Genomic DNA, 27,793 nt, shown 5'->3' with positions numbered 1-27,793 from the left:
TATTGTGGCCAAGATAGATACGAAGCCCACACCTACTACAGTAGTACAAGTTTATATGCCAACTAGCTCTGCAGATGATGAAGAAATTGAAGAAATGTACGATGAAATAAAAGAAATTATTCAGATAGTGAAGGGAGACGAAAATTTAATAGTAATGGGTGACTGGAATTCGAGTGTAGGAAAAGGGAGAGAAGGAAACATAGTAGGTGAATATGGATTGGGGCTAAGAAATGAAAGAGGAAGCCGCCTAGTAGAATTTTGCACAGAGCACAACTTAATCATAGCTAACACTTGGTTTAAGAATCATGAAAGAAGGTTGTATACGTGGAAGAACCCTGGAGATACTAAAAGGTATCAGATAGATTATATAATGGTAAGACAGAGATTTAGGAACCAGGTTTTAAGTTGTAAGACATTTCCAGGGGCAGATGTGGACTCTGACCACAATCTATTGGTTATGACCTGTAGATTAAAACTGAAGAAACTGCAAAAATGTGGGAAATTAAGGAGATGGGACCTGGATAAACTGAAAGAACCAGAGGTTGTACAGAGTTTCAGAGAGAGCATAAGGGAACAATTGACAGGAATAGGGGAAAGAAATACAGTAGAAGAAGAATGGGTAACTCTGAGGGATGTAGTAGTGAAGGCAGCAGAGGATAAAGTAGGTACAAAGACGAGGGCTGCTAGAAATCCTTGGGTAACAGAAGAAATATTGAATTTAATTGATGAAAGGAGAAAATATAAAAATGCAGTAAATGAAGCAGGCAAAAAGGAATACAAACGTCTCAAAAATGAGATCGACAGGAAGTGCAAAATGGCTAAACAGGGATGGCTAGAGGACAAATGTAAGGATGTACAAGCTTATCTCACTAGGGGTAAGATAGATACTGCCTACAGGAAAATTAAAGAGACCTTTGGAGAGAAGAGAACCACATGTATGAATATCAAGAGCTCAGATGGAAACCCAGTTCTAAGCAAAGAAGGGAAGGCAGAAAGGTGGAAGGAGTATATAGAAGGTTTATACAAGGGCGATGTACTTGAGGACAATATTATGGAAATAGAAGAGGATGTGGATGAAGACGAAATGGGAGATACGATACTGCGTGAAGAGTTTGACAGAGCACTGAAAGACCTGAGTCGAAACAAGGCCCCCCGGAGTAGACAACATTCCATTAGAACTACTGACGGCCTTGGGAGAGCCAGTCATGACAAAACTCTACCAGCTGGTGAGCAAGATGTATGAGACAGACGAAATACCCTCAGACTTCAAGAAGAATATAATAATTCCAATCCCAAAGAAAGCAGGTGCTGACAGATGTGAAAATTACCGAACTATCAGTTTAATAAGCCACGGCTGCAAAATACTAACACGAATTCTTTACAGACGAATGGAAAAACTGGTAGATGCAGACCTCGGGGAGGATCAGTTTGGATTCCGTCGGAATGTTGGAACACGTGAGGCAATACTGACCTTACGACTTATCTTAGAAGAAAGATTAAGAAAAGGCAAACCTACGTTTCTAGCATTTGTAGACTTAGAGAAAGCTTTTGACAATGTTGACTGGAATACTCTTTTTCAAATTCTAAAGGTGTCAGGGCTAAAATACAGGGAGCGAAAGGCTATTTATAATTTGTACAGAAACCAGATGGCAGTAATAAGAGTCGAGGGGCATGAAAGGGAAGCAGTGGTTGGGAAAGGAGTGAGACAGGGTTGTAGCCTCTCCCCGATGTTATTCAATCTGTATATTGAGCAAGCAGTAAAGGAAACAAAAGAAAAATTTGGAGTAGGTATTAAAATTCATGGAGACGAAGTAAAAACTTTGAGGTTCGCCGATGACATTGTAATTCTGTCAGAGACGGCAAAGGACTTGGAAGAGCAGTTGAACGGAATGGACAGTGTCTTGAAAGGAGGATATAAGATGAACATTAACAAAAGCAAAACGAGGATAATGGAATGTAGTCAAATTAAATCGGGTGATGCTGAGGGAATTAGATTAGGAAATGAGACACTTAAAGTAGTAAAGGAGTTTTGCTATTTAGGAAGTAAAATAACTGATGATGGTCGAAGTAGAGAGGATATAAAATGTAGATTGGCAATGGCCAGGAAAGTGTTTCTGAAGAAGAGAAATTTGTTAACATCGAATATAGATTTATGTATCAGGAAGTCGTTTCTGAAAGTATTTGTTTGGAGCGTAGCCATGTATGGAAGTGAAACATGGACGATAACTAGTTTGGACAAGAAGAGAATAGAAGCTTTCGAAATGTGGTGCTACAGAAGAATACTGAAGATAAGGTGGATAGATCACGTAACTAATGAGGAGGTATTGAATAGGATTGGGGAGAAGAGAAGTTTGTGGCACAACTTGACTATAAGAAGGGATCGGTTGGTAGGACATGTTTTGAGGCATCAAGGGATCACAAATTTAGCATTGGAGGGCAGCGTGGAGGGTAAAAATCGTAGAGGGAGACCGAGAGATGAGTACACTAAGCAGATTCAGAAGGATGTAGGTTGCAGTAGGTACTGGGAGATGAAGCAGCTTGCACAGGATAGAGTAGCATGGAGAGCTGCATCAAACCAGTCTCAGGACTGAAGACAACAACAACAACAACAACAACAACCCCAGAGATACTATCCTGGGACATAACACTTATATTAGAAAAAGTCACATGTATTGCAATAGTATGATACAGAGTGAATTTTCAGAAGTGTTTGCACAAAAGTCAGATCTAACACCTTCAGTGAACAAATAACTGTGAACACTATGCTTGAAACAATAGCTGTTAGAAAACAATTAAGCATAATTATTACTATTTGTAATATGCTAGTGACTTACCTTATCTTCGCACAGGTAGCACAAAGTATTTATGAGTCGAAAACTTGTGTGGCATGACAGTAATTCTATTTATAGACCACTGTGTTGAGCTATGATTAAAGTTCAGAAAAAGCTTCCTTCAGGATGGAGCTTGTATGTTCACAAACACCAAAAGAGAGTTGCAGGCTTCCATCCTATGAGCTAAGTTGGAGATTTGGTCCCATTCACCTTGTATGCTGTGGCAGTCTTCATACCTTAACTGTGGAAAAAGGCCCTTACAAGATACTGGATGCTGAACCAGTTGAACCAAGGTATTTTTAAGGAGGTATTATTCTATCACCCCTCCCCCCTGCCCTCCATCTTCCCCCACCTCCTTCCTCCACCCTTCCTCTTTATTCTGGGTTCTGACAAGAGGTTGGCCTCCTGAGAGAGTTTCATGAAGTTTTATGATGTGTAGCATTACATTTGTTTTCAGGTACAGAATCGGACACTGGCCTAGTTTCGTAAATGACTAGTGCGTGACTTACTTTGCCTGATGTCACACCACAGAAGCGAAAGAGCACAGTGTCAATCACTGCCTTCTAAAATAGTGTAATTACTACCTTTATTTAGCTTCATAGTAAGTTTGATAAGTTATGCACTTTTCTTCATGTGATTGATAGTGTTTCCACTAGTCTACATTCTGACATAAAGCTTATTATAAAAATTGATGTACCAAACAAGAAGGCACAGTGGTTAACACCCTGGACTCAAATTTTGGAGGATGATAAATCAAACCATGTCCAACCATCCAGATTTGGGTTTACCTAGATTTCTCTAAATCGTTCCAGGAAATGCCAGAGGGTTCTTTTGAGAGAGCACAGCAGATTTCCTTTCCCATCCTTGACACAATCTGAGCTTGTGCTCCATCTGTAATGACTTCAATGTCGAAGAGACATTAAAACCAATCTTCCTTCCTTCTTCCTATATAAATTGAGACAAAAGTCTTATTGAGAAATTTTATAGATACCACCCCTCTCTTTCCTCAGTTTTTTTAGAAATGACTTCATTTTCTTGTCAATTCTATGCTATACTAAATGTGTCACTCTTTCTTAAATCATAACCTCCTCCTCAATTGACCGTTCCGTTGTATTTGGCAGTCAAAGACTTCTCCTGTTAAACAACTTACGCTGAAAGGAAACATAATTTAACAATTTCTACTCTTCTTCCATAATTGTTCAGACACCTTTCTACATCTACATCCATACTCCGCAAGCCACCTGACGGTGTGTGGCGGAGGGTACCCTGAGTACCTTTATCGGTTCTCCCTTCTATTCCAGTCTCGTATTGTACGTGGAAAGGAGGATTGTTGGTATGCTTCTGTGTGGGGCTCTAATCTCTCTGATTTTATCCTCATGGTCTCTTCGCGAGATATACGTAGGAGGGAGCAATATACTGCTTGACTCTTTGGTGAAGGTATGTTCTCGAAACTTTAACAAAAGCCTGTACCGAGCTACTGAGCGACTCTCCTGCAGAGTCTTCCACTGGAGTTTATCTATCATCTCCGTAATGCTTTCGCGATTACTAAATGATCCTGTAACGAAGCGCTTCTCTCCATTGGATCTTCTCTATCTCTTCTATCAACCCTATCTGGTGCGGATCCCACACTGCTGAACAGTATTCAAGCAGTGGGCGAACAAGCATACTGTAACCTACTTCCTTTGTTGTCGGATTGCATTTCCTTAGGATTCTTCCAATGAATCTGTCTGGCATCTGCTTTACCGACGATCAACTTGATATGATCATTCCATTTTAAATCACTCCTAATGCGTACTCCCAGATAATTTATGGAATTAACTGCTTCCAGTTGCTGACCTGCTATTTTGTAGCTAAATGATAAGGGACCTATCTTTTTATGTATTCTCATCACATTACACTTGTCTACATTGAGATTCAATTGCCATTCCGTGCACCATGCGTCAATTCGCTGTAGATCCTCCTGCATTTCAGTACAATTTTCCATTGTTGCAACCTCTCGATACACCACAGCATCATCTGCAAAAAGCCTCAGTGAACTTCCGATGTCATCCACCAGGTCATTTATGTATATTCAATCACACAATTGATCTGATAGTCTGTATGCTCTTACTTTGTTCATTAAACGACTGTGGGGAACTGTGTCAAACGTCTTGCGGAAGTCAAGAAACACGGCATCTACCTGTGAACCCGTGTCTAAGGCCCTCTGAGTGTCATGGACGAATAGCGCGAGCTGGGTTTCACATGACCGTCTTTTTCGAAACCCATGCTGATTCCTTCAGAGTAGATTTCTAGTCTCCAGAAAAGACATTATACTCTAACATAATACGTGTTCCAAAAATCTACAACTGATCAATGTTAGAGATATAGACCTATTAGTTCTGCACATCTGTTCGACATCCCTTCTTGAAAACGGGGATGACCTGTGCCCTTTTCCAAGCCTTTGGAACGCTACGCTCTTCTAGAGACCTACGGTACACTGCTGCAAGAAGGTGGGCAAGTTCCTTCGCGTACTCTGTGTAAAATCGAACTGGTATCCCATCAGGACCAGCGGCCTTTCCTCTTTTGAGCGATTTTAATTGTTTCTCTATCCCTCTGTCGTCTATTTTGATATCTACCATTTTGTCCACTGTGCGACAATCTAGAGAAGGAAGCACAGTGCAGTCTTCCTCTGTGAATCAGCTTTGGAAGAAGACATTTAGTATTTCGGCCTTTAGTCTGTTATCCTCTGTTTCAGTACCATTTTGGTCACAGTGTGTCTGGACATTTTGTTTTGATCCACCTACCGCTTTGACATCGGACCAAAATTACTTAGGATTTTCTGCCAAGTCAGTACATAGAACTTTACTTTCGAATTCATTGAAAGCCTCTCGCATAGCCCTCCTCACACTACATTTCGCTTCGCGTAATTTTTGTTTGTCTGCAAGACTTTGGCTATGGCTATGTTTGTTTGCTGTGAAGTTCCCTTTGCTTCCGCAGCAGTTTTGTAACTCGGTTGTTGTACCACGGTGGCTCTTTTCCAATTCTTACGATCTTGCTTGGCACATACTCATCTAACGCATATTGTACAATGGTTTTGAATTTTGTCCACTGATCCTCAACACTATCTGTACTTGAGACAAAACTTTTGTGTTGAGCCGTCAGGTACTCTGTAATCTGCTTTTTGTCACTTTTGCTAAACAGAAAAATCTTCCTACCTTTTTTAATATTTCTATTTACGGCTGAAATCATCGATGCAGTAACCACTTTATGATCGCTGATTCCCTGTTCTGCATTAACTGATTCAAATAGTTCGGGTCTGTTTGTCACCAGAAGGTCTAATATGTTATCGCCATGAGTCGGTTCTTTGTTTAACTGCTCAAGGTAGTTTTCAGATAAAGCACTTAAAAATATTTCACTGGATTCTTTGTCCCTGCCACCCGTTATGAACGTTTGAATCTCCCAGTCTATATCCGGCAAATTAAAATCTCCAACCAGAACTATAACATGGTGGGGAAATCTACTCGAAATATTTTCCAAATTATTCTTCAGGTGCTGAGCCACAGCAGCTGCTGAGCCCGGGGGCTATAGATACATCCAATTACCATGTCTGAGCCTGCTTTAACCGTGACCTTCACCCAAATCATTTCACAGTTCGAATCTCCGTCAATTTCCTTCGATACTATTGCACTTTTTATCGCTATAAACACGCCTCCCCCTTCACTGTCCAGTCTTTCATTTGTGTACTCCATATATTGTTTGAGCATTTACTGTGCCCATCAGATAACAAAAGATTTCCTTCACACTGTCCAACTTGGAAACACTATGTCAAAGTTCCATTTACACAGCATCAAGGATTCAGAATTAACCACGACCATTTATAATGACATACAAATACATAATTTGTTTATTTCACTATCATTACAGCAACTGCCATATTTTCTGCATTAATTCTGGTAATGACATGCTGGTGAATCTCTGAGCCTCTATATCTCACCTGTACAGACACTTCCTCGTGTGAAGTTACTGCGATTGCTGTCCCATCTAGCAGACATGTTGTCTGTTGGCCTCACTCTCCATATACAAATAAAAATAAATCTGCACAGTAGTTGTGCTCTCCTATACACTTGCCCACAGGGACTCAGAATTCGTTTGCTGGATACAGACTTGGCAACCCTGGGGTTTGCGAGGTGGGGACTGGTTAGTGTTGCCAGTACTCCATCGCCATAACTGCTGGGCATGCTTCATCAAGCATTGTAAGGTGCATTGGTGGAACGTTGTATGCCTTAGGGAAATGTGATTTTGGGTTGGCCCCCTGGATTGTGAGAATAGTAAAACCCTTTATATAAAAAAAAAAAAAAAAAAAAAAAAAAAAAAAAAATCCCTCAATCTTAAGATGTGGTGCATGCTGGGGAGATGAGTGGCTGTTGAGATGTAACAGTTGGTAGGAGGCAACCTATGGGGGAACTGTTGCACCTCAGTTGCATAAGGCTTACCTAGGCATGTGGGGTTGTGTCTAGTTGGATGTTTATTTCCCCGGCAAGCAAGGTGACACATTGGTTAGCACACTGGACTTGCATTTGGGAGGACGACTGTTCAAACCTGTGTCTGGCCATTCTGATTTAGGTTTTCTGTGATTTCCCTAAATCGTTTCAGGCAAATGCCAGGATGGTTCCTTTGAAAGGGCTCAGCCGATTTCCTTCCCATCCTTCCCTAATCCGTGCTTGTGCTCCATCTCTAATGACCTTGTTGATGGGATGTTAACTCGGAAATTAATTCCAAAAGTTTTGCATGTAGCAACAGAATGCATGCTGATAATCAGAATGTGTTTTGGAAAGTTTTGCCTTTCTATACTCAAAAAAGTGCACACTTTAAAATTAGTCATGCAGTTGTGTGATAGGACACTGTTGATAGAAACTTCTAGTTCCCAACAAGTTAAGAATGTACAAAATGCTCAATGCCTTGGGGAAGGGCCTTATAAATTGAGCTTCACAGCATCTTGAAATACAGCAAAGCTGTTGTTATACAGGGTTCTGGTAGATATTCCCAAAGAGAAATTAGAAGTTGAGTGGACGCCAGGAGGCATTGTTGATGAGCAAAATATAATGATAAGGGTGGATGATGATCTGCTCAAATCAGACTCATTTATACTTACATTTAGCATCATGGAACTTCTAGAGCATGTCAAGGTAGGTTTCCTTCTTGAAAGCTTGCAGCCTTATGTCTACAACCCAACACATGATTTTAAATGCCAGCACATTACTCTAGGTTCTTAGGGAGAACCAACTTGTAGCAGATGTGGTCAGGCAGCTCACGAAGGGGCCTGTTGTTCGTCTCCTCCAAAGTGTTGCGACTTGCTTTGGGAAACACTCTGTCTGGATTAGGGAATGCAATGTCTTCCTTAAAGAAAGGAAGATACTAGAGCTTAAACCTACGAAGTGTATCATGTATGGTGAAGCCAGAAAGACCATGCTTCCCTCCCCGCCCCCCCTCCCCCCCAAATGTTCACTATCTTCTTTGCTTAGGTTATTAAACAGCCAGTTCAGAAATCTGATGCTGCTACATAAGCGGAGGTTGCTGTAGTCCGATCCACAAATAATAGTTCACCCATGTTGAGGCACAGACGGGAATGTCATTGTTGATGATTACAAGTGACAGCTATGGTGTATGCAAGTGCATGCTTTCCGCTTGAAGGAAGCATATATCCTGCAAATTATGTCTCTTGCTTGTTTATTCAGAATTTATCATTTACCACCTCCATCTGCAATGACAACTCACAACAAATGAAATATAAATTTTCAAAACAACTTGCTAAAATCATGTTTAATGCTCGCATTAGCAATGGCATTCAGAGCAGAGTACTCGGAACACTACTAAATGCTCACTGGCTGTTGGAGTACGTATGATGTAAGTGCACAGAACGAGCCTAAACCCGACTGCCGTTGCTCATGACTCCAACTACAGTGTCAGCACTAGTAACTGCATTTGTCAGTGCACTTGTGCTGCTGCAGTTATTTCAATGCCTGTATCTCTCTACAAATATTCAGAAAAGGCTGCAGTTACCAATTTTATGGTGCTCCCTGCCCCTCCAAAGATTGTCTGCTCCACCATCCAGCTCTACCACCACCACCACCACCACCACCACCAATACTACTACTACGACTACTACTACTACTACTACTGTTGTTGTTGTGGCTCCAAAGCTTCCCCAGGCCAAAAAATTAAAGACAAAGCACCTACTGGTAATGGAGACGGGCAGTAAGCAATATGACGAATTCAATGCCTCTGTGATGTTTTTCATGCTTCATCTTTATAACCGATGGACCTTGATATCGGCCTGGGTACTCGTCTTGCCTCAAGAGTGAGACTGTACCCATTCTGAGCTCACCTCCCCGGTGGAAAGACAGGGTGAAAATGTTGCAGGAAATGCATTTTAAAGTATCTGATGCCTCTGTGATATGGGACTATAATCTTCATTGCAACATTGATACAACTGGGGAAAGGGCCATGGGAGGGGTTGATGTGTTTGTCAGCTATGCGCACCAATCCTCTGGACTCCCCCTGTCTACTGAAATGCAAACAGTTGTAGTTGAAATTCAGTTGTGTCAGAGGATCACTGTTTGCTCATTGTACTAACCTCCACAAGAGGTGATAAGACTCCAAGGCTCTCACAGGCCTCGTAGCTCAACTCCTCGGGCCGTTTCTTGTACAGGGAGACTTCAGTGGCCATTATGTATTGTGAGGCAAGGCGTCTACTTGCCTCGGAGTTGGGCTTTGGAGAGCCTTATGAAATCTCACCTGTTGTGCATCCTGATCAGAGACTTCCATTCATTTCTGTGCTGCTAATGGATCATTTTAGCCAGCTTTCTGCTCTCCAGCCCTCACAGGCTCCATTCAGTAGGAAGTCATTGATGACATACATTCCAGTGACCACTTCCCACTCCGCATTCACCTACTGAATGCGGCTCTCCCTGAAAGGACGCAGCCACAAATGATGGATGATTAGCAGAGGTGACTGGATGCTGTTCACCAAGCTGGCTGTGTTTGAATACTGCTACAGCATCCAGGAGTGTGTGAACTTGATCACACGAGTAATCTACCATGCTGTTGCTTTCTCCAGATCATCGTGGAGGCAACCTGACCCTTGGTGAACTGCTGAATGCCATTCAGTAATCCAGGTCAGGCATGTCACTCTGCTGCAATTTAAGTGTTCCCCAACAGTGGAAACCTTGCAGCCTTTTGCTTAGCAAGGGCAAAGGCTCAACAAGTCATCAAGGAGAGCAAGAAATGGTCATAAGTGTTTCTGGACTCTGCAAGCCATTGCACTTATTATACAATGGTATGGGAAGCCATGAGGAGAATTTCCAATAAAGGCAGTTGATTACCTATAGCAACATTGTTGAAATGAGTGTTTCCAAGCAACCCCTGAAGACTTTGAACAGATATTTACAGAGCATTTTGCACTAACTACTGCCGCTGCCAGCTGGGATCCAGTGTTCCATCGTTACTGTGCTACCATGGAAAGGTTTGAGTCGGACTTCAGGTCCACCGATTCTGAGTCCTGCAATTGTCCATTTGGGAGTTTGATTCGGCTATGCCTGATGCTTGGGATATGGAGGACAGTCACAGCCAAATACGTTACTGCATGCTGGAAAACTTGCAAACTGTGTCCAAGGAAATCCTCTTATGATGTTTTAATTCAATATGTCTGACAACCCAATTCCCTGACTTGTGGCAGGAGGCAATTTTGATACCTGTTCTCAAACCAGGAAAGGACCAAACATATCTCAGTAGTTATCAAAGTCTCACCGTAACGAGCTGTGTAGGAAAGACCCTAGAGTGCATGTCAACTGTTGTCTGGTCTGGATATTAGAGACCAGGCAGCTCCTTAGCCGGTCTCAGTGTGAATTTAGGAGATGTTGATCCACTGTCAACCACCTGACACTGCTAGAAGTGGAAATCCAGCAGGATTTCCTATGTAAAAAATATTGTTGAAGAGTGTTTTTTGACTTCAGTAAAGTGTAAGACACCACTTGGAGGTATAATATTCTGTTAGCAACACCAATGAGGCTTCTACATCTACATCTGCATCCATACTCCGCAAGCCACCTGACGGTGTGTGGCGGAGGGTACCTTGAGTACCTCTATGGGTTCTCCCTTCTATTCCAGTCTCGTATTGTTCGTGGAAAGAAGGATTGTCGGTATGGAAAGAAGGATTGTTGGTATGCTTCTGTGTGGGCTCTAATCTCTCTGATTTTATTCTCATGGTCTCTCCGCGAGGTATACATAGGAGGGAGCAATATACTGCTTGACTCTTCGGTAAAGGTATGTTCTCGAAACTTTAACAAAAGCCCGTACCAAGCTAATGAGCATCTCTCCTGCAGAGTCTTCCACTGGAGTTTATCTATAATTTCCGTAACGCTTTCGCAATTACTAAATGATCCTGTAACGAAGCGCGCTGCTCTCCGTTGGATCTTCTCTATCTCTTCTATCAACCCTAACTGGTACGGATCCCACACTGCTGAGCAGTATTCAAGCAGTGGGCGAACAAGCGTACTGTAACCTACATCCTTTGTTTTCGGATTGCATTTCCTGGGGATTCTTCCAATGAATCTCAGTCTGGCATTTGCTTTACCGACGATCAACTTTATATGATAATTCCATTTTAAATCACTCCTAATGCGTACTCCCAGATAATTTATGGAATTAACTGCTTCCAGTTGCTGACCTGCTATTTTGTAGCTAAATGATAAGGGATCTATCTTTCTATGTATTTGCAGCATATTACACTTGTCCACATTGAGATTCAATTGCCATTCCCTGCACCATGCGTCAATTCGCTGCAGATCCTCCTGCATTTCAGTACAATTCTCCATTGTTACAACCTCTCGATACACCGCAGCATCATCTGCAAAAAGCCTCAGTGAACTTCCGATGTCATCCACAAGGTCATTTATGTATAATGTGAATAGCAATGGTCCTATGACACTCTCCTGCGGCACACCTGAAATCACTCTTACTTCGGAAGACTTCTCTCCATTGAGAATGACATGCATATCTAGGAACTCTTCAATCCAATCACACAATTGGATAGTCCATATGCTCTTACTTTGTTCATTAAACAACTGGGAAACTGTATCGAACGCCTTGCGGAAGTCAAGTAACATGGCATCTACCTGGGAATCCGTGTCTTTGGCCCTCTGAGTCTCATGTGTCTATAGTCCTCTGAGTCTCGTGAACGAATAGCATGAGCTGGGTTTCACATGAGCGTCTTTTTCGAAACCCATGCTGATTCCTACAGAGTAGATTTCTAGTCTCCAGAAAAGTCATTATACTCGAACACAGTACATGTTCCAAAATTCTACAACTGATCGACGTTAGAGATATAGGTCTATAGTTCTGAACATCTGTTCGACGTCCCTTCTTGAAAATGGGGATGACCTGTGCCCTTTTCCAAGCCTTTGGAACGCTACGCTCTTCTAGAGACGTACGGTACACCGCTGCAAGAAGGGGGGCAAGTTCTTTCGCGCACTCTGTGTAAAATCGAACTGTTATCCCATCAGGTCCAGCGACCTTTCCTCTTTTGAGCGATTTTAATTGCCATATGTCATCTATTTCGATGTCTATCATTTTGTCAACTGTGCGACAATCTAGAGAAGGAACTACAGTGCAGTCTTCCTCTGTGAAACAGCTTTGGAAAAAGACATTCAGTGTTTTGGCCTTTAGTCTGCCATCCTCTGTTTCAGTACCATGTTGGTCAGAGTGTCTGGACATTTTGTTTTGATCCACCTACCGCTTTGACACAAGACCAAAATTTCTTAGGATTTTCTGCCAAGTCAGTACATAGAACTTTACTTTCGAATTCATTGAAAGCCTCTCGCATAGCCCTCCTTTGCGTAATTTTTGTTTGTCTGCAAGGCTTTGGCTGTGTTTATGTTTGCTGTCAAGTACCCTTTGCTCTCGCAGCAGTTTTGTTACTCGGTTGTTGTACCACGGTGGCTCTTTTCCATCTCTTACGATCTTGCTTGGCACATACTCATCTAATGCATATTGTACGATGGTTTTGAACTTTGTCCACTGATCCTCAACACTATCTGTACTTGAGACAAAACTTTTGTGTTGAGCCATCAGGTACTCTGTAATCTGCTTTTTGTCACTTTTGCTGAACAGAAAAATCTTCCTACCTTTTTTAATATTTCTATTTATGGCTGAAATCATCGATGCAGTAACCACTTTATGATCGCTGATTCCCTGTTCTGCATTAACTGATTCAAATAGTTCGGGTCTGTTTGTCACCAGAAGGTCTAATATGTTATCGCCACAAGTCGGTTCTTTGTTTAACTGCTCAAGGTAGTTTTCAGATAAAGCACTGGATTCTTTTGTCTGAGTCTCCCAGTATATATCCAGAAAATCAAAATCTCCATCCAGAACTAGAACATGGTGGGGAAATCTACTCGAAATATTTTCCAAATTATCCTTCAGGTGCTCAGCCACAACAGCTGCTGAACCAGGGGGCCTATAGAGACATCCAATTACCATGTCTGAGCCTGCTTTAACTGTGACCTTCGCCCAAATTATTTCACATTTCGGATCTCCGTTAATTTCCTTCGATACTATTGCACTTCTTATCGCTATAAACACTCCTCCACCTTCACTGTCCAGCCTGTCTCTGTGGTATACATTCCAATCTGAGTTTAGGATTTCATTACTGTTTACGTCTGGTTTCAGCCAACTTTCTGTCCCTAGTACTATATGGGCATTGCGACCGTTTATTAATGAGAGCAGTTCTGGGACCTTTCTATAGATGCTCCTGCAGTTTACTATTAGCACATTAATATTGTTGTTCTCTGTTGCATTTTGCCGACTCCTACCTTGCCGCGTCTCAGTAGGCGTCTTGTTGGGACTATGGAGGGAATTCTCTAAGCTAAAAAACCGCTATGTGCACTTCACACGTACTCCGCTACCCTGGTAGCCGCTTCTGGCGTGTAGTGCACGCCTGACTTATTCAGGGGGCCCTACATTTCTCCACCCGATAGCGCGGAGGTCGAGAAATTTGCACCTCAGATCACCGCAGAATCGTCTGAGCCTCTGGTTTAAGCCTTCTACTGAGCTCCAAACCAGAGGACCACGATCGGTTCTTGGAACGATACTACAAATAGTTAGCTCAGATTCCACCCCATGAGCAAGGCTTTACGAACTGAGGATGACCTCTGAACTCAGACGGCAGGAGTCATTGGTGCCGACATGAGCAACAATTTACAGTCGGGTGCACTCAGTGCTCTCTATTGCCGCCGGCAGGGCCTCCTCCACATCTCGGATGAGACCCCCCCGGCAAGCAGACAGAGTGAACACTGGCCTTCTTCCCTGACCTTTCTGCTATTTCCCTAAGGAGCTCCATCACCTGCCTAACATTGGATCTGCCAATAACTAATAAATCCCTCCCCCCATGTGCCTGCTCGGACCTTGCTGAAGGAGCAGCCAAATGTCCACTCACAGGCAGAGCGGGCGATGCCACATGGCCAGCCTCCACATTGACCCCCCTCCTCATGCGCCGCGAACGCTGCTGAACCCGCCACTCCCCTTGGGGAGAGGCTGGCCCAACCACACCCGGTACCCATGAAGATGTCTCGACAGTGGGTAAAGCATGTAACACCGGGGGTGTACCACCTCCCCACCTTCATTCAATCCTTTCTCTGAAGATGCATTTTTAGTCTCAGAGTAGATGACATGCTGTCAGATAGTTTTGTGCTGGAGAATGATGTTTCCCAGGGCACTGTTTTAAGTGTCACACTCTTTGCCATAACCATTAACAGTATCCTGTAAGGTGTCCTGTCCAAAGCTCCTTATTTGTGGACAATTTTGTGGTTCTGCTCTTCCTCCAGAGCACCGCAGCAGTGAGTCATCAGTTGTAACTTACAGTTAAGAGGAGGAAGGAGTGGGCTACAAAGACTGGTGTTACATTTTCTGCTGAGGTGTGTGTGTGTGTGTGTGTGTGTGTGTGTGTGTGTGTGTTTCATTTTAACTGTTCTTGTCATATTTGTAATTTACCTGAATGGTGAATGTGGGACACCATTCTCCCATTTAAAGACTCTGATATTTTGAGGCCCCATTTTTTATTCCAAAATGTTGTGATTACCATACCTACAAGACGTGAATGCACTAGAAGGCACTAAACATACTGAAGGATGATAGCCACAGGTGTTGGGGAATGGACAGGTTGTGTCTGCTCCAGTTTTGTAGGGTCTTCTTATGATCAAGACTGAACTATGGGTGCAGAGTATATGGGTTAGTGAGACCTTCTTACCTAAAGACCATTGACACTATACACCATGAGGGGATCAGGCTGACCACAGGTGCTTATCAGACTAACCCAATACCCAACCTCTTTGTTGAGGTTGGTGAACTGCCACTCACCATATGGTGGCAGCTCCTCATGGTGCAGGAGGTGTGTACATTCCTCACTGCTCCTACTTTCCCTACATACCATACCATTGCCTGTCTGGATATGGAATGCCCTGTTAACAATCGTCCATGGGCAACGAGGCTGTTAGGGATCTGTACGAAGTATGTGCTGGAGTCCCTTGGTATGGGGCATGTACAGGCTGAAATCAGAGGTTTTAAGTGACTGACACTCTAGTTACTGCAGAGTCCCAAGTAATTTTAGTTTTAGTGCAGTATGGGAGATTTTGCACTCCTGCATACATTTTTAATTATTTATTTACAGCCATCTTAAATAAGCATCACAACTCTGTACCTGTATTTGTGGATGGTTTTAAACTCGGGGATTCTGCTGGTTGCTTTATTGTTATGCCTGATTGTGACCTCAGGATCATTAGCCTCGAGACCTTAGTGTCTAGTGTCTACAATATGGTATTATATGCGATATTGTGGGCACTGGAGCAGGTGAGATGTTTGAGTGCTAAATTCCTTGTCCATTCAGATTACTTGAGTAGCCTTCATTCTCTCCAATAGTTGTATCTAGTAGATAAATTAGCTAAAAATATCCAGGACATCCTCTTTTAACTACAAAGGCTGGGGAAGGAAGTGTCTTTCTGCTAGGTGCCAAAGCCCATGGATATTGCAGGGAATGAAAGGGTTGATGTAGTAACTAAGGAGGCATGTTGCGATCCTCGGTTAGTTTAGTATGTTATCCCCCTGCATGCTGTCGCCTGTCTGTTGAGATATAGAGTCAAGCGATGATTTGGGGGGGGGGGGGGGGGGGATGAGTGGGTGGAAATGACGAGCAATAAGCTCTAGATAGTAAAGTCCACAATAAGGCTGTGGCGTACCTCCTTCCAGCCACATAGATGAGATGAGGTCCTCCTTGCTCATCATTGCATGGGCCACAGCCCTATGAGGCATAGATTCTTACTCTGGTAAGAGGACCCTCCAATGTGTGGTTCTTATCGCGTGCAGATCAGTGTGCCCCATTTTATTAGACTGACTTTTTCGTCCAGAGGGCAGCAGTAGATTTGCCAATAGACCAGCCCTCTAGTGACTTTCAAATAGACATGATTAGAGTTTTAAAGTTTTGTGAATTATCCAATGTTTCTTAAGGTTTTAGGAAGACACTCTTAATATGTTAACAGGATGATTGGTTCACCCATGTTTTTTGTAAGTGGTCAGTCAATCATCTTCTCCTGTGTCTTTCTTTTAGCTGCTCTGTCATTCTACATAATTTGCAGACGTGCGAACTATCCTGATTTAAGTAGGAGACTCCGATTTTTCCTTCTTCCTCCCGATCTTCCTACCATGAAGACCGATCTCCCGATTTTCAGAGCAGTTTCAATACTTCCCTTACAATTTGAAAATCATGCGCCTCCCATATATTGGTGGATGACAAAGTATGGCTGCTACTTGACTATGTTAACTAATATTCTGACTAGCGAAAGTGAACACTTAGATACAGAAGTTGATATTCTGTAGGTCATATGAAATCGGCTGATGGCGTACTTCAATATGATAAACTTGCAAAGGTGATGCTGGCTATTTTGTCAATTCCACTTAGTAATGCGGAATGAGAGAGAATTTTTAACACAGTTACAAAGAGCGAACTCAGTTCAGGTCCATGCTTCCAGAATGTCTTTGGAGAAATTTTTATTTTAAAATCAGTTTAAAAAGGCAAATGCTTTGAGTAGAAATTTAGTTCAGGGTTTTTGAAGAAGGCTAAGTCAGCTCCGGGTGTGCTGAATAAGTAATTACCGTAATCAAACAAATTCAGACTGAAAAACTATTCAGATTATTTGCTAAGCCTAAAGGTACATCCTGCATAAAATTGATTTAAATTAGGGAAAGATGTCTTACGGATATAAGATGCGACGCAAATATGGGTTGCATTATGAAATAAAAACCTGTGATCATTTAACAGTGACTTATTCATGCAAACGTGTGCTGATGTCAAAACAGGAATCTAATAGATGTTAATTTGTTTTCTCGGATCGTAATTTCGAACTGTAGTTCTCTTGAGCCTGCAGAGCTCATCATTCATGTTGTTCAGCATGTTGACTGATAAATTATACAGTCTGAAGGCTCAGGTATGTCCATTATTTAGTACTTACATGTAAATAATAAAGCTAATGTAATTGAGTTGTTTACAGGTATTGAATTATTGCAACTTTAATCATCAGGGATATGTTGTTATTCACAATAGTACACCGCTAAAATTCTCCTGATTTTTAACGTTTGTAAGTTGGCATATCTGAATTTGTAATCCTTTCACCCTTTCTCTGTTGTCTTAACATGTGCAAGATAGGGTGATTGTGTGTGTCAGTGCAAGTGAGGTGGGAGTTAGGGGGCATCAGTGTCATTTTGTAGGGTTGACGCTCACTGTGTAACAATTTTAGTGATTTTATCCCCATTTGTTTTTCTTTTAATATGTGCAAGGTGTCTGATCCAGAATGATGTATAACACCACAGACAGTTGCAATTATTACTTCAAATTTGTGAGTTTTTCTGTCAGATTCTCTGTTTGTTACCTTTTAAGCATTGTCATTAGTTGCATGTATCCTTGACACTGAAATACAGGTATATTGGTTGTCTCTTCTGCTGAAACTAACCCTCTGGACATGTTGGTGCACATGGGACAGCAACTCCAACAGCTGCAGAATGTTACTCCCGCAAAGCTGCCCAAGTGGTTTTGTCCTGATGTTCTTCGATATTATGTGCTGCTGCATGATGTATCAGGCTCTACCAGTGAAAGGGCGGAAGCCGTATTTGAGACAATGAAAACTACGTATGGAATAAATTCTTGCTATATGTTGCAGATAAATTCTAGAGTTGCAGGACATAAGGAGGATCTGAGTCACCTTCCAGACCCTTGGTGCCAGTTTCTCACCCGTCAGCATGATAGTCAGGTTTGTACTTTTTTATGCTAATAGTAGTTCTGATATATTTTATTGTGGAAGTTTCTTTGTGTCACTCAGCAGCAAGTCCCAGGAAAAATTGATAAGTAGATTTTTATAGGTGGTATGTATTATATATGTTGATCTTTGCAATTTTAGTGCATGAAATTAGATTTTCTTCCATGTTTGCAAATATTGCACTTCATTGATTTACGTATGAATGAGCTTTGCATTACAGTTACATAGATTCATTTTTCAAAACATTAGTGCTGAATGCTGCCTTGTTTAATTAATTATATTTTTAATTTTTTCACCCTCCATCTAGTATCATTTCTGAATGTTTGTACAAGGAAAGAACAACATTTTGTGGTCTGTCCATGAGAGATAGTGTTGTACAGTTGAAAAATATTTTTTTCTTGATTCTCATTGTGGTCAATGATCTGTGTCTAAAGATTTTCCATCTCCAGAGTATGATTCTGGAAGATCTACAAAATACCCTGCCTTCAGCTTTCATAATATTTTGATTGAGTTCAAAACATCTTCCAGCCACAAATTCCATGAGATGGAAATACATGGTAATCAGAGTGGTCAAAATGTGGTGAATATGGAGGATGTTCTAACGTTGCTTACATAAAATCCCTTATTTTTCTATTTGTCAAAGCATGTTTGTGGACGTGTATGTTGCCCTAAAGGAGGATTACTCTTTTTACATTTGCAATCATGACCACTTGAAATGTTTTGTAGCTATTTCATCTGCAAGACTTAAGTAATATTTGTAAGTTAGTGTTTATCAAAAGAATAATTGCTTCTCCATAGCAGAAAATGTTGCCCATATATCTATCATTTCTGATTTGAAATTGTGAATCCTGTCTCATCCACAGTAGGAAATCAGCACACACTATCAGTAGGATTCTCTTAAAAATTGTCCTGACATTCATTTCACATCTACTTTTGGTCAATATTTGACTAATACTATTTTTCACAGATTTTATCAAAGCTGATTTTTCAAGGAAGATGCAAAATGATGGTTATTCTGACATGCCTGTGTCATCGGCTGTTTAATACAAATTGCTGATTGTCCAGCATCATTTTGCACACTTTTGTAATATTTTCATCTACGGTTGCAGTTTTGGGATGTCCTTCAAGTGGATTATATTTGTATTGGGGCAGCGATTTCTTAACTGTTCAGTGATGAAACAGCAGACTGGTCAAAAACCTACATGAACATTGAATGAATTTTCATCAACCAAAAAATCATCTTAAGCACATAATTTTGTGATAGCATGCAATTTCAGTTTACCCATTTGGATGAAACACACACAGTTCCTGTAAAATGCCACACAAACAATAATATTAAGCAGATCAAATTGACACTTGATTTACATTATTTTGCAACATGTTCAATAACAAAATTTTGTATGCAGCTTAACAACTAATGGAGTGGTCAGTGCTGCCATATATAATTAGAATGTACTAATGTGCAGAAAACACAGTGCATATAATCTGTGTGTCAGTTATTCATGCTATTTGCCTCTGTCCATTTGCATAAGTCAGTTAATAGGTACCATTGCCATCTCCACACCAGGTCAAGGAATGTTGTCCTTGTCATGTTAGTTATGAGTGCACTTAATTTGTTTGGATTCCATTCCCATTTTTGTGTCTTATTCCTTCGCTTAGTTGACTAATTTTTCAAGTATCATGTATGTTATTTGATGCACAGTGTAATCTGAAGTCAATTTTGCATTATGCTATTGATAAATTTTCCCCTTTGCAACAATATTAAAATAACACTTCAGTATTCTTACTAATTTCGTTTAAAATATTCTCATATGTCACATAATTTCTGTGTCACTATTGAAGGTTTGTATTTTTTAACTAAAATAATTCCTTTTTCAAATAACAGGAATCAGATGTGTTTCCTTGCCAAGTGATTGTTATGGTCCCTGACATAATGTCATGTAATGTGGTTATACTGTTATAAAGCTCTGGTCATGTTTTGATTTTTGATGGTATATCGTACAGCTCTCTGTGCATTTAGAGTTTTATCTCTATAAAAATCCAGTTAATTTTCTACTTAGGTGTCACATTAAAATGTGGGTCTCTGTAATTAGTGGGTAATGTAATGGCAGCACATTGTCTATAAATTCTTTCTGCCAGAAATTCGCAGCTATGTTACATGCACTTGTATTATAATACGAATGGTGACAGTTATATTTTTATCATTGGCAAAGCCTTCTGAATAAGAAAAAGCCAGGTCGTGCATGGTTTGAATTCAGTGATAATGCTTGAGTAAGAAAAATCTCAATTTGGAGAAAGGTAAAAACTTACCATATCTGACATCACCATCCTAGTAAAAACTGTGGTATTAAAACTAAAACAGATATGTAAAAATGCATTACTCTGCATGTAATAAGACAGCTGAAGTGAATGAAGCATGTGAAAATTTGTGCCTACAGATATTTGGTAGTTAGTGATTTGAGCAGCATTGAAAAGTAATATGTATCCTACCGTGTTACAGTTTCTAAAAAATTAAATACAGCATGGCTGGAGATTGGAAGCAGCAGTTTTCAGTAGGAGAATGGTTTCTCTCAACACAATTGTTTAATGCATTAATCTTTGTCTTTGTCATTAATAGTGTAAAATTCTCCTTATTCTTGGACAACTTTTCAGTTTATTTTGTTCTTCCTTCAACTTTGCCACAGCTACTTGACTGTTGTAGCCATGTTAGATGGGTCTTTGTGTTGGTTTTAACTGTTCCCATCATGACATCTTGAGGTATCGTGTGTCCTGCCAGATATCAGTGTCATCCAGGCACAATATTTCAACAATGTGACTCTTACCTTCATCAGGTGCTACCTGAGACTGCTCACAGAGTAGAATGGGTCCAGTATTTATATCTATTGACTTTGCTTCCATTGCCTGTTCCAGGTGCTTCACCTACGGTCTCTTTCCCCTAGAAATGTCCTGAGATGTAGTGTCTTCAAACCAGTGTACAGAGCCGTGAGTTGGCATTTCATTTCTGTCTGGTGCACCTGTTAGCAATCTGGTGTTCTAATCTCGGTATGGTGTATCTGGTATGCTGTCTGAGACTTGTTCCCCATGTCCACATACTCAGTTCTTCACTATGCATAGTTGCATCTTTTAGCAACTCTGCTGCAGGATCCCAGACTCTGCTGTGTTGGAATCCAGTGTCATTATTCATGAGGTTTTCTGCAGCCTTTATCTCTTGCAAGTCCTATACAACACTATCTCAGTATCTGAGGGTTGTGCCAGAAGACACGCTCCTCCATAGATTATGGTATGATTAAGTTCCAGAAGTGCTCAGCAGTGTGAAATTTAGTAGCCTGTCTCAGCCAGGTGTGCCTCTGATACTCTTGGCATCTGATGTCCACTGTCCTATTTTGGCCAATGTAGGACATGCCCCAATGCCAATGTATATTATAAGTTCCTGATGTTTGTAAACCAAAGTAATCTTTCACAATTCTTAGTAGCTGTTTTATTTTGATAGGTGGACAGAATGCATACTCAAGTTATGCTTCTTGAGAATCCTGTTGATCTCTGTAGAAATAGATCCTGCATAGGACAAGTAAGCCACAGTGTTTACTTCATCTTGCTCTTCTTCTCTGTTGTGTGGTAGAGTGGCTGATTGGAAGACCTTCCGAATGTGCTTGACTGTAGATGCTCTATTTCTGATGTCAAACAATCTTAGTGTGGCAAGATAGGTGCCCTGGGGACCAGCGTCTTCAGAACTCCATTTTTCTGTGCTGGAGAGGACAGCTGCAAGCCTGCAGTTAAAAATCAGTGTTTGTTGGTTTGAGGTGCACACAATGGGCAAATGGCCCATCTGCACTCCTTTTGACTAGAACATCCAGAAATTTCAGCTGACCGTTCTTTTCCCCCCTGTGGGTCCGGTGTTAGAATAGACCCGAGGTATTCCTGCTTGTCGTATGAGGCAACTAAAAGGAATTTCACACGTTTCGGTCTTTATGTGATGTTCCCCTGTAGGGTTTGACTTCATTCTTCAAAATTTTCCTGAAGAGCGATCCAATTGGAGAAGGGTGCCTTAGAAGGTGCATCATGTCCATCGTGCATTGAGATCTTTAGCCCACTTTCTCGTTGTTGCATTGCAGTCCAGCCCATTCTCCATCTCTTGGGCGAGGACACCTTCCTGGGTGCGTTTTCAACCATCCAGTGTGCAGGGTCAATTCCTGCATTGATGATGACTATGGACTACTTTGCACCTGATATCGAGCACAGTTGCCAGTCCGTTGTGGTGGAGCCGCCATGTGCCTTGTTGGTTATAGCCCCCTGACCACACAGGGATCGCTCTGCTGATGCCTGCGCCGTTAACTCCCCACTAATGCCAAGGGGTAGATGTCCATCCCCCTGGGGCATCGGGGCTCCCGGCAATGGCCATCCTGCCAGGTGGCCTTTGCTGCGGCTGGGTGGCGCCCGTGGGGAGCGCCCCTGGTCAGAGTGGGTGGCATCAGGGCAGATGACATGCGATGAAGCGTAGTCCATCATCTCTTGCTGGTGGTGAAACGCCAGCAGTCTCTAAGCAATCACGAGCTGAATTCAACGCACAGAAGTACAGCCCCAAATCGTTTCCCTCCCTGGCCACACCATGGGAGGAACGTCAGGCTAAGGATGGCAGTGGATCTTATTCGTACCGGTACCTTGTATGTTTGACAGCTGATGGAGAATCTTTCATGGTGATGAAGCCTCAGTTTTTTGTTGAACATTTAGAGGACAAGCTCAGGGAGGTGGAGGGCTTGTCCAAAATGAGATCTGGGTCAGTCTTGATCAAAACAGCATCCTCTGCCCAGTCACGGAAGGCACTCTCTTGTGACAAGCTGGGGGATGTTTCTGTAACCATCACACCCCATAAGAACTTAAATATGACCCAGGGTATCATATTTCACAGAGAACTCCTTTTTTTGCAGTCCGACGATGAGCTGCAGACCAATTTAGGGCGGCAAGGTGTACGTTTCGTCTGGCATGTCCACCGGGGTCTGAAGGATAATCAGGTTGCCACCAGTGCCTTCATCTTGGCCTTTGAGGGTGATAAATTGCCTGAGAAGGCCAAGGTGATGTCTACCAGTGTGATGTAAAGCCCTATATCCATCCCCCGATGCGGTGCTTTAAGTGCTGGAAGTTTGGCCATATGTCTTCCCGCTGTACATCCAGCGTCACATGCCAAGATTGCAGATGGCCATCACATCCCAATACTCCATGTGCCCCACCTCCCATTTGTGGCATCTGCAGAGAGCACCATTTGCCTTGCTCACCTCACTGCAGGATTCTCCAGAAAGAAAGGAAAATTATGGAGTACAAGGCCCTGGACAGACTGACCTACACTGAGGCTAAGAGAAAATTTGAACGCCTGCATCCTGTGCGTATGACATCATCTTACGCTGCCGCTACAACAGTTCTGACACCATCAGCTCCGCCAGCCCAGGTCACCTCTCAGAGCCGGAAGACTACACCTACCCCCTTGATGGTGGGGGCCATTTCCCTCCCTGTTGCTTCTACACCACCTACTTTGGGACCAACACCACCCCAACCATTGAGGACATCCATCCTCATTTCTAAGCTGGAGAAGCTTAAGTCTTCTTTGGCTTCTTTTGCTAGGAAGGGCTCCCTGGGATCACTCCCTTCCCAGGTTTCTTCTAGTGGTAAAGATGACACACGCCAGTGGCTGAAGAGGCCAAAAGCAGCTGGTTGTATGGCTTCACGTTCATCCTCCGTCCCAGAGACAGAGCCAGTGAAGTTCTCCCAGCCAGGGAAACCTAAGGAGCAGCAAGAGAAATCAAAACAGAAAACCCTTAATACTAAGGACACTGCGATGGCACCCACACCACAGCTACGTACAAGCTCTGCGGCTGAGGATGGGTGGAGATTTTGGCGTCCGCTGAGGATCTAGATCTCACCAGACCCTCAGACACAATGGATATAGACTACTCAGGCAATATATCTGTGGCAGCAGGTGACTGAGGTATAAACTGCCTCACTGAATTTTCCAAGCCTCCCCAGTCTCAAGATGTCATTCTCCAGTGGAATTGCAGTGGTTTTTTCCACTGCCTGGCTGAGCTATGGCAACTGTTAAGCTTTACACCTGCTATCTGCATTGCCCTCCAGGAAACCTGGTTCCCAGTAATGCGGACCCCAGCCCTCCGTGGCTATAAGGGGTATTACAGGAACCATAGCAGCTATAATCAAGTGTCAGGTGGAGTTTGTGATTATGTCCTAAACTCGGTCTGTGGTGAACATGTGCCCCTTCAGACCCCTCTTGAAGCTGTGGCTGTCATAATAAGAATGACACAGGAAATAACTGTCTGAAATGTATATCTTTCTCCAGATGGTGCAGTACCCATGAATGTATTAACAGCACTGATTGTTCAACTCCCTAAACCTTTCCTACTTCTTGGAGATTTTAATGCCCATAACCTCTTGTGGGGTTGTACTATGCTTATTGGCCGAGGCAGAGATGCTGAAGTTTCACTGGCGCAATTTGACTTCTGCCTCTTAAATACTGGGGCCGCCAAACATTTCAGTGTGGCTCATGGTAGTTACTTGGCCATTGATTTATCAATTTGCAGCCCAGGACTTCTCCCATCTATCCACTGGAGAGCACATGATGACCTTTGTGGTAGTGACCACTTCCCCATCTTCCTGTCACTGCCCCAGCATAAGGCACTCAAATGCCTGCCCAGATGGGTTTTGAACTAGGTGGACTGGGGAACTTTCACCTCTGCTGCTGAATCTCCCCCACACAGTGACATCGATGTGATGGTTGAGCAGATGACTAGCACAATTGTTTCTACAGCAGAAAACATGATGCCTCGCTCTTTAGGGTGCCCGAGGCGTAAGGCAGTCCCTTGGTGGTCGCTGGAAGTCGCTGAAGCAATTAAGGAGCATCAGCGAGCTCTACAGTGGCATAAGTGGCACCCTTCCCCAGAGCACGTCATAGCCTTTAAATGGCTCTGTGCCCGTGTTCGCTACCTTATCAAACAATGGGAGGAGGAGTGTTGGGAGAGATACGTCTCCACCATTGGATGCCACACGTCACCTTCCCAAGCCTGGGCAAAGATCAAACATATTTTCAGGTACCAGGCCCCAACAGCTGTCCCTGGTGTTACCATAAATAGCGAGTTATGTACTGACGCGTACACAATTGCTGAGCACTGTGCTCGAGCCTCTGCATTGGAGAATTACCCCCCAGCTTTTTGCACAATAAACGGTGTCTGGAAGGGAACGTCCTCTCATTCACTACATTCTGTAACGCCCACATTTACAGAGTGGGAGCTCCTCAGTGCTCTTGCACATTGCCCCAACACAGCTCCTGGGCCTGATCGCATCCACAGCCAGATGATTAAACATCTCTCATCTGACTACAAGCAACATCTTCTTGTCATCTTCAACTGGATCTGGTGCGATGGCGTCTTTCCATCGCAGTGGCGGGAGAGCACCATCATTCCAGTGCTCAAACTTGGTAAAAATCTGCTTGATGTGGATAGCTATCAGCCCATCAGCCTCGCCAACATTCCTTGTGAGCATCCGGCACGTATGGTATGTCAGCGGTTGGGTTTGTTTCCTGGAGTCAAGTTTCCTGCTGGCTCCATGTCAGGGCGGCTATCGCCTGGGTCACTCTACCACTGATAATCTTGTATCCATCAAGTCTGCCATCCGAACGGCCTTTTCCAGATAGCAACACCTGATTGCCGTCTGTTTTGACTTACATAAAGCGTACAACACGATTTGGCGACATCATATCCTTGCGACATTGTATGAGTGGGGCCTCAGAGGACCATTCCCGATTTTTATCCAAAACTTCCTGTCGCTCTGTACTTTGCGTGTCCATGTTGGTGAGTCCCATATTTCCTTCTGTATCCAGGAGAATCAAGTCCTGCAGGGCTATGTATTGAGTGTCTCTCTCTTTTTAGTGGCCATTAACGGTCTAGCAGCAACTGTCAGGTCCTCCATCTCACCTTCTCTGTATCCAGACTGACTTCTGTTGTACCGTTGTTGCTGAGCAGTGCATCCAGGGAGCAGTCATGGGCTCTAGCCCACGGCTTCCAGTTTTCAGCCACAAAGTCGTGTGTTGTGCACTTCTGTCGGTGTGATGCCATTCATCTGGAACCCGCACTTTACATTAATGACAATCCACCGACTGTAGTGGAGACATATCAATTCCTAGGACTGGTTTTTGATACTCAATTGACTTGGTTCTCTCATCTTCGTCAGCTTAAGCAGAAGTGCTGGCAGCACCTCAATGCCCATTGCCTGAGCAACATCAATTGGGGTGCAGATTGCTGTATGCTGTTGCAGCTCTATACAGTCCTTGTCCAATCTCGAATTGACTATGGAAGTGTGGTTTATGGTTCGGCAGTGCCTTCAGCATTGCATTTACTCGACCCTACGCACTACTGTGGGGTCCGATTAGTGATAGGAGATTTTAGGACAAATCCGGTGACCAGTGTACTGGTGGAGGGTGGTGTCCCTCCACTGCAGATCAGATATATGCAACTGCTCACCAGTTACGCAGCACACGTTCATAGTTCCCTGAGTATCCGAATTACCGTCTCCTTTTCCCACCTGCTGCAGTCCATCTCTCACATCGGTGACCCAGATCGGGGCTAACGATTGCAGTTCGCATGTGGTCCCTTCTCTCCGCACTGGAGTCCTTTCCTTTACCACCTCTACTTGCGGTCCATTCACATACGCCTCCATGGTGTATGACTTGGTCGCAGCTTCGTCTGGACCTTTTGCATGGCCCTAAGAACTCTGTTAACCCTGCCGCTCTCTGCTGTCACTTCCTCTCGATTCATGACATTTTCTGGGGTTCTGAAGTGGTTTACACAGATGGCTTGATGGCTGATGGCTGATGGTCACCTAGGCTTTGCTTATCTTCATGGAGGACATATTGAACAGCACTCCTTGCCGGTTGGCTGCAGTGTTTTCACTGCAGAGCTGGCGGCCATGTTTTGTGCTCTTGGTTACAGCCACTCATGCCCTGGCGAGTCATTTCTCCTGTGTACTGACTCGTAGAGCAGCCTACAAGCTATCAACCAGGGCTACCCTTGCCACTGTCTGTAGTGGCCGTGTTGTTTGTGTGGACCCCAGGACACATTGGAATTCCTGGAAACGAACTTGCCGACAGGCTGGCCAAACAGGCTATGTGGAAACCGCTTCTGGAGATAGGCATCTCTGAAGCTGACCTGCATTCTGTCTTACACCGCAGGGTTTTCCGGCTTTGGGAGACGGAATGGCCTAACAGCACACACAACAAACTGCGTGTCATTAAGGAAATTATGATTGTGTGGAAGTCTTCCATGCAGGCCTCTCGCAGGGAATCAGTTGTCCTCTGCCGGCTCTGCATTGGCCATATGTGACTAATGCATGGTTAGCCACTCCATCATGAGGACCCACCTCAGTGTCGCTGTGGCTCCCAAATGATAGTCGTCCACCTCTTACTGGATTGCCCACTTTTAGCCACTCTGCAGCAGACTTTTAACTTCCTCAGCATGCTGCCTTCGGTGTTGGGAGACAATGTACCCACGGCAGCTTTAGTTTTGTTGTATCTGTGAGAGTGGGTTTTATACTTCTATGTAGGTTTCAGCACATGTCCTTTGTCCCTCTGTCGCC

The 27,793-nt window shown here is 43.1% G+C and overlaps 1 protein-coding gene across 6 annotated transcripts in view; it reads left to right on the top strand.

The window, feature by feature from the left end:
* The window catches only part of LOC126273168 (trafficking protein particle complex subunit 8), a 269,428-nt gene that overhangs the window by 8,834 nt on the left and 232,801 nt on the right, over positions 1-27,793 (top strand). For all 6 annotated transcript variants that reach the window (XM_049976647.1, XM_049976646.1, XM_049976644.1 and 3 more), the window contains exon 4: positions 17,832-18,160. In XM_049976647.1, coding sequence (XP_049832604.1) covers positions 17,832-18,160 — 329 coding nt within the window. The remainder of the gene's footprint in view (positions 1-17,831; positions 18,161-27,793) is intronic.

The sequence above is a fragment of the Schistocerca gregaria genome, chromosome 5 (assembly GCF_023897955.1).
Source record: "Schistocerca gregaria isolate iqSchGreg1 chromosome 5, iqSchGreg1.2, whole genome shotgun sequence".
In the NCBI taxonomy this organism is placed as follows: domain Eukaryota; kingdom Metazoa; phylum Arthropoda; class Insecta; order Orthoptera; family Acrididae; genus Schistocerca; species Schistocerca gregaria.
This window is presented reverse-complemented; position numbering and strand designations above follow the sequence as displayed.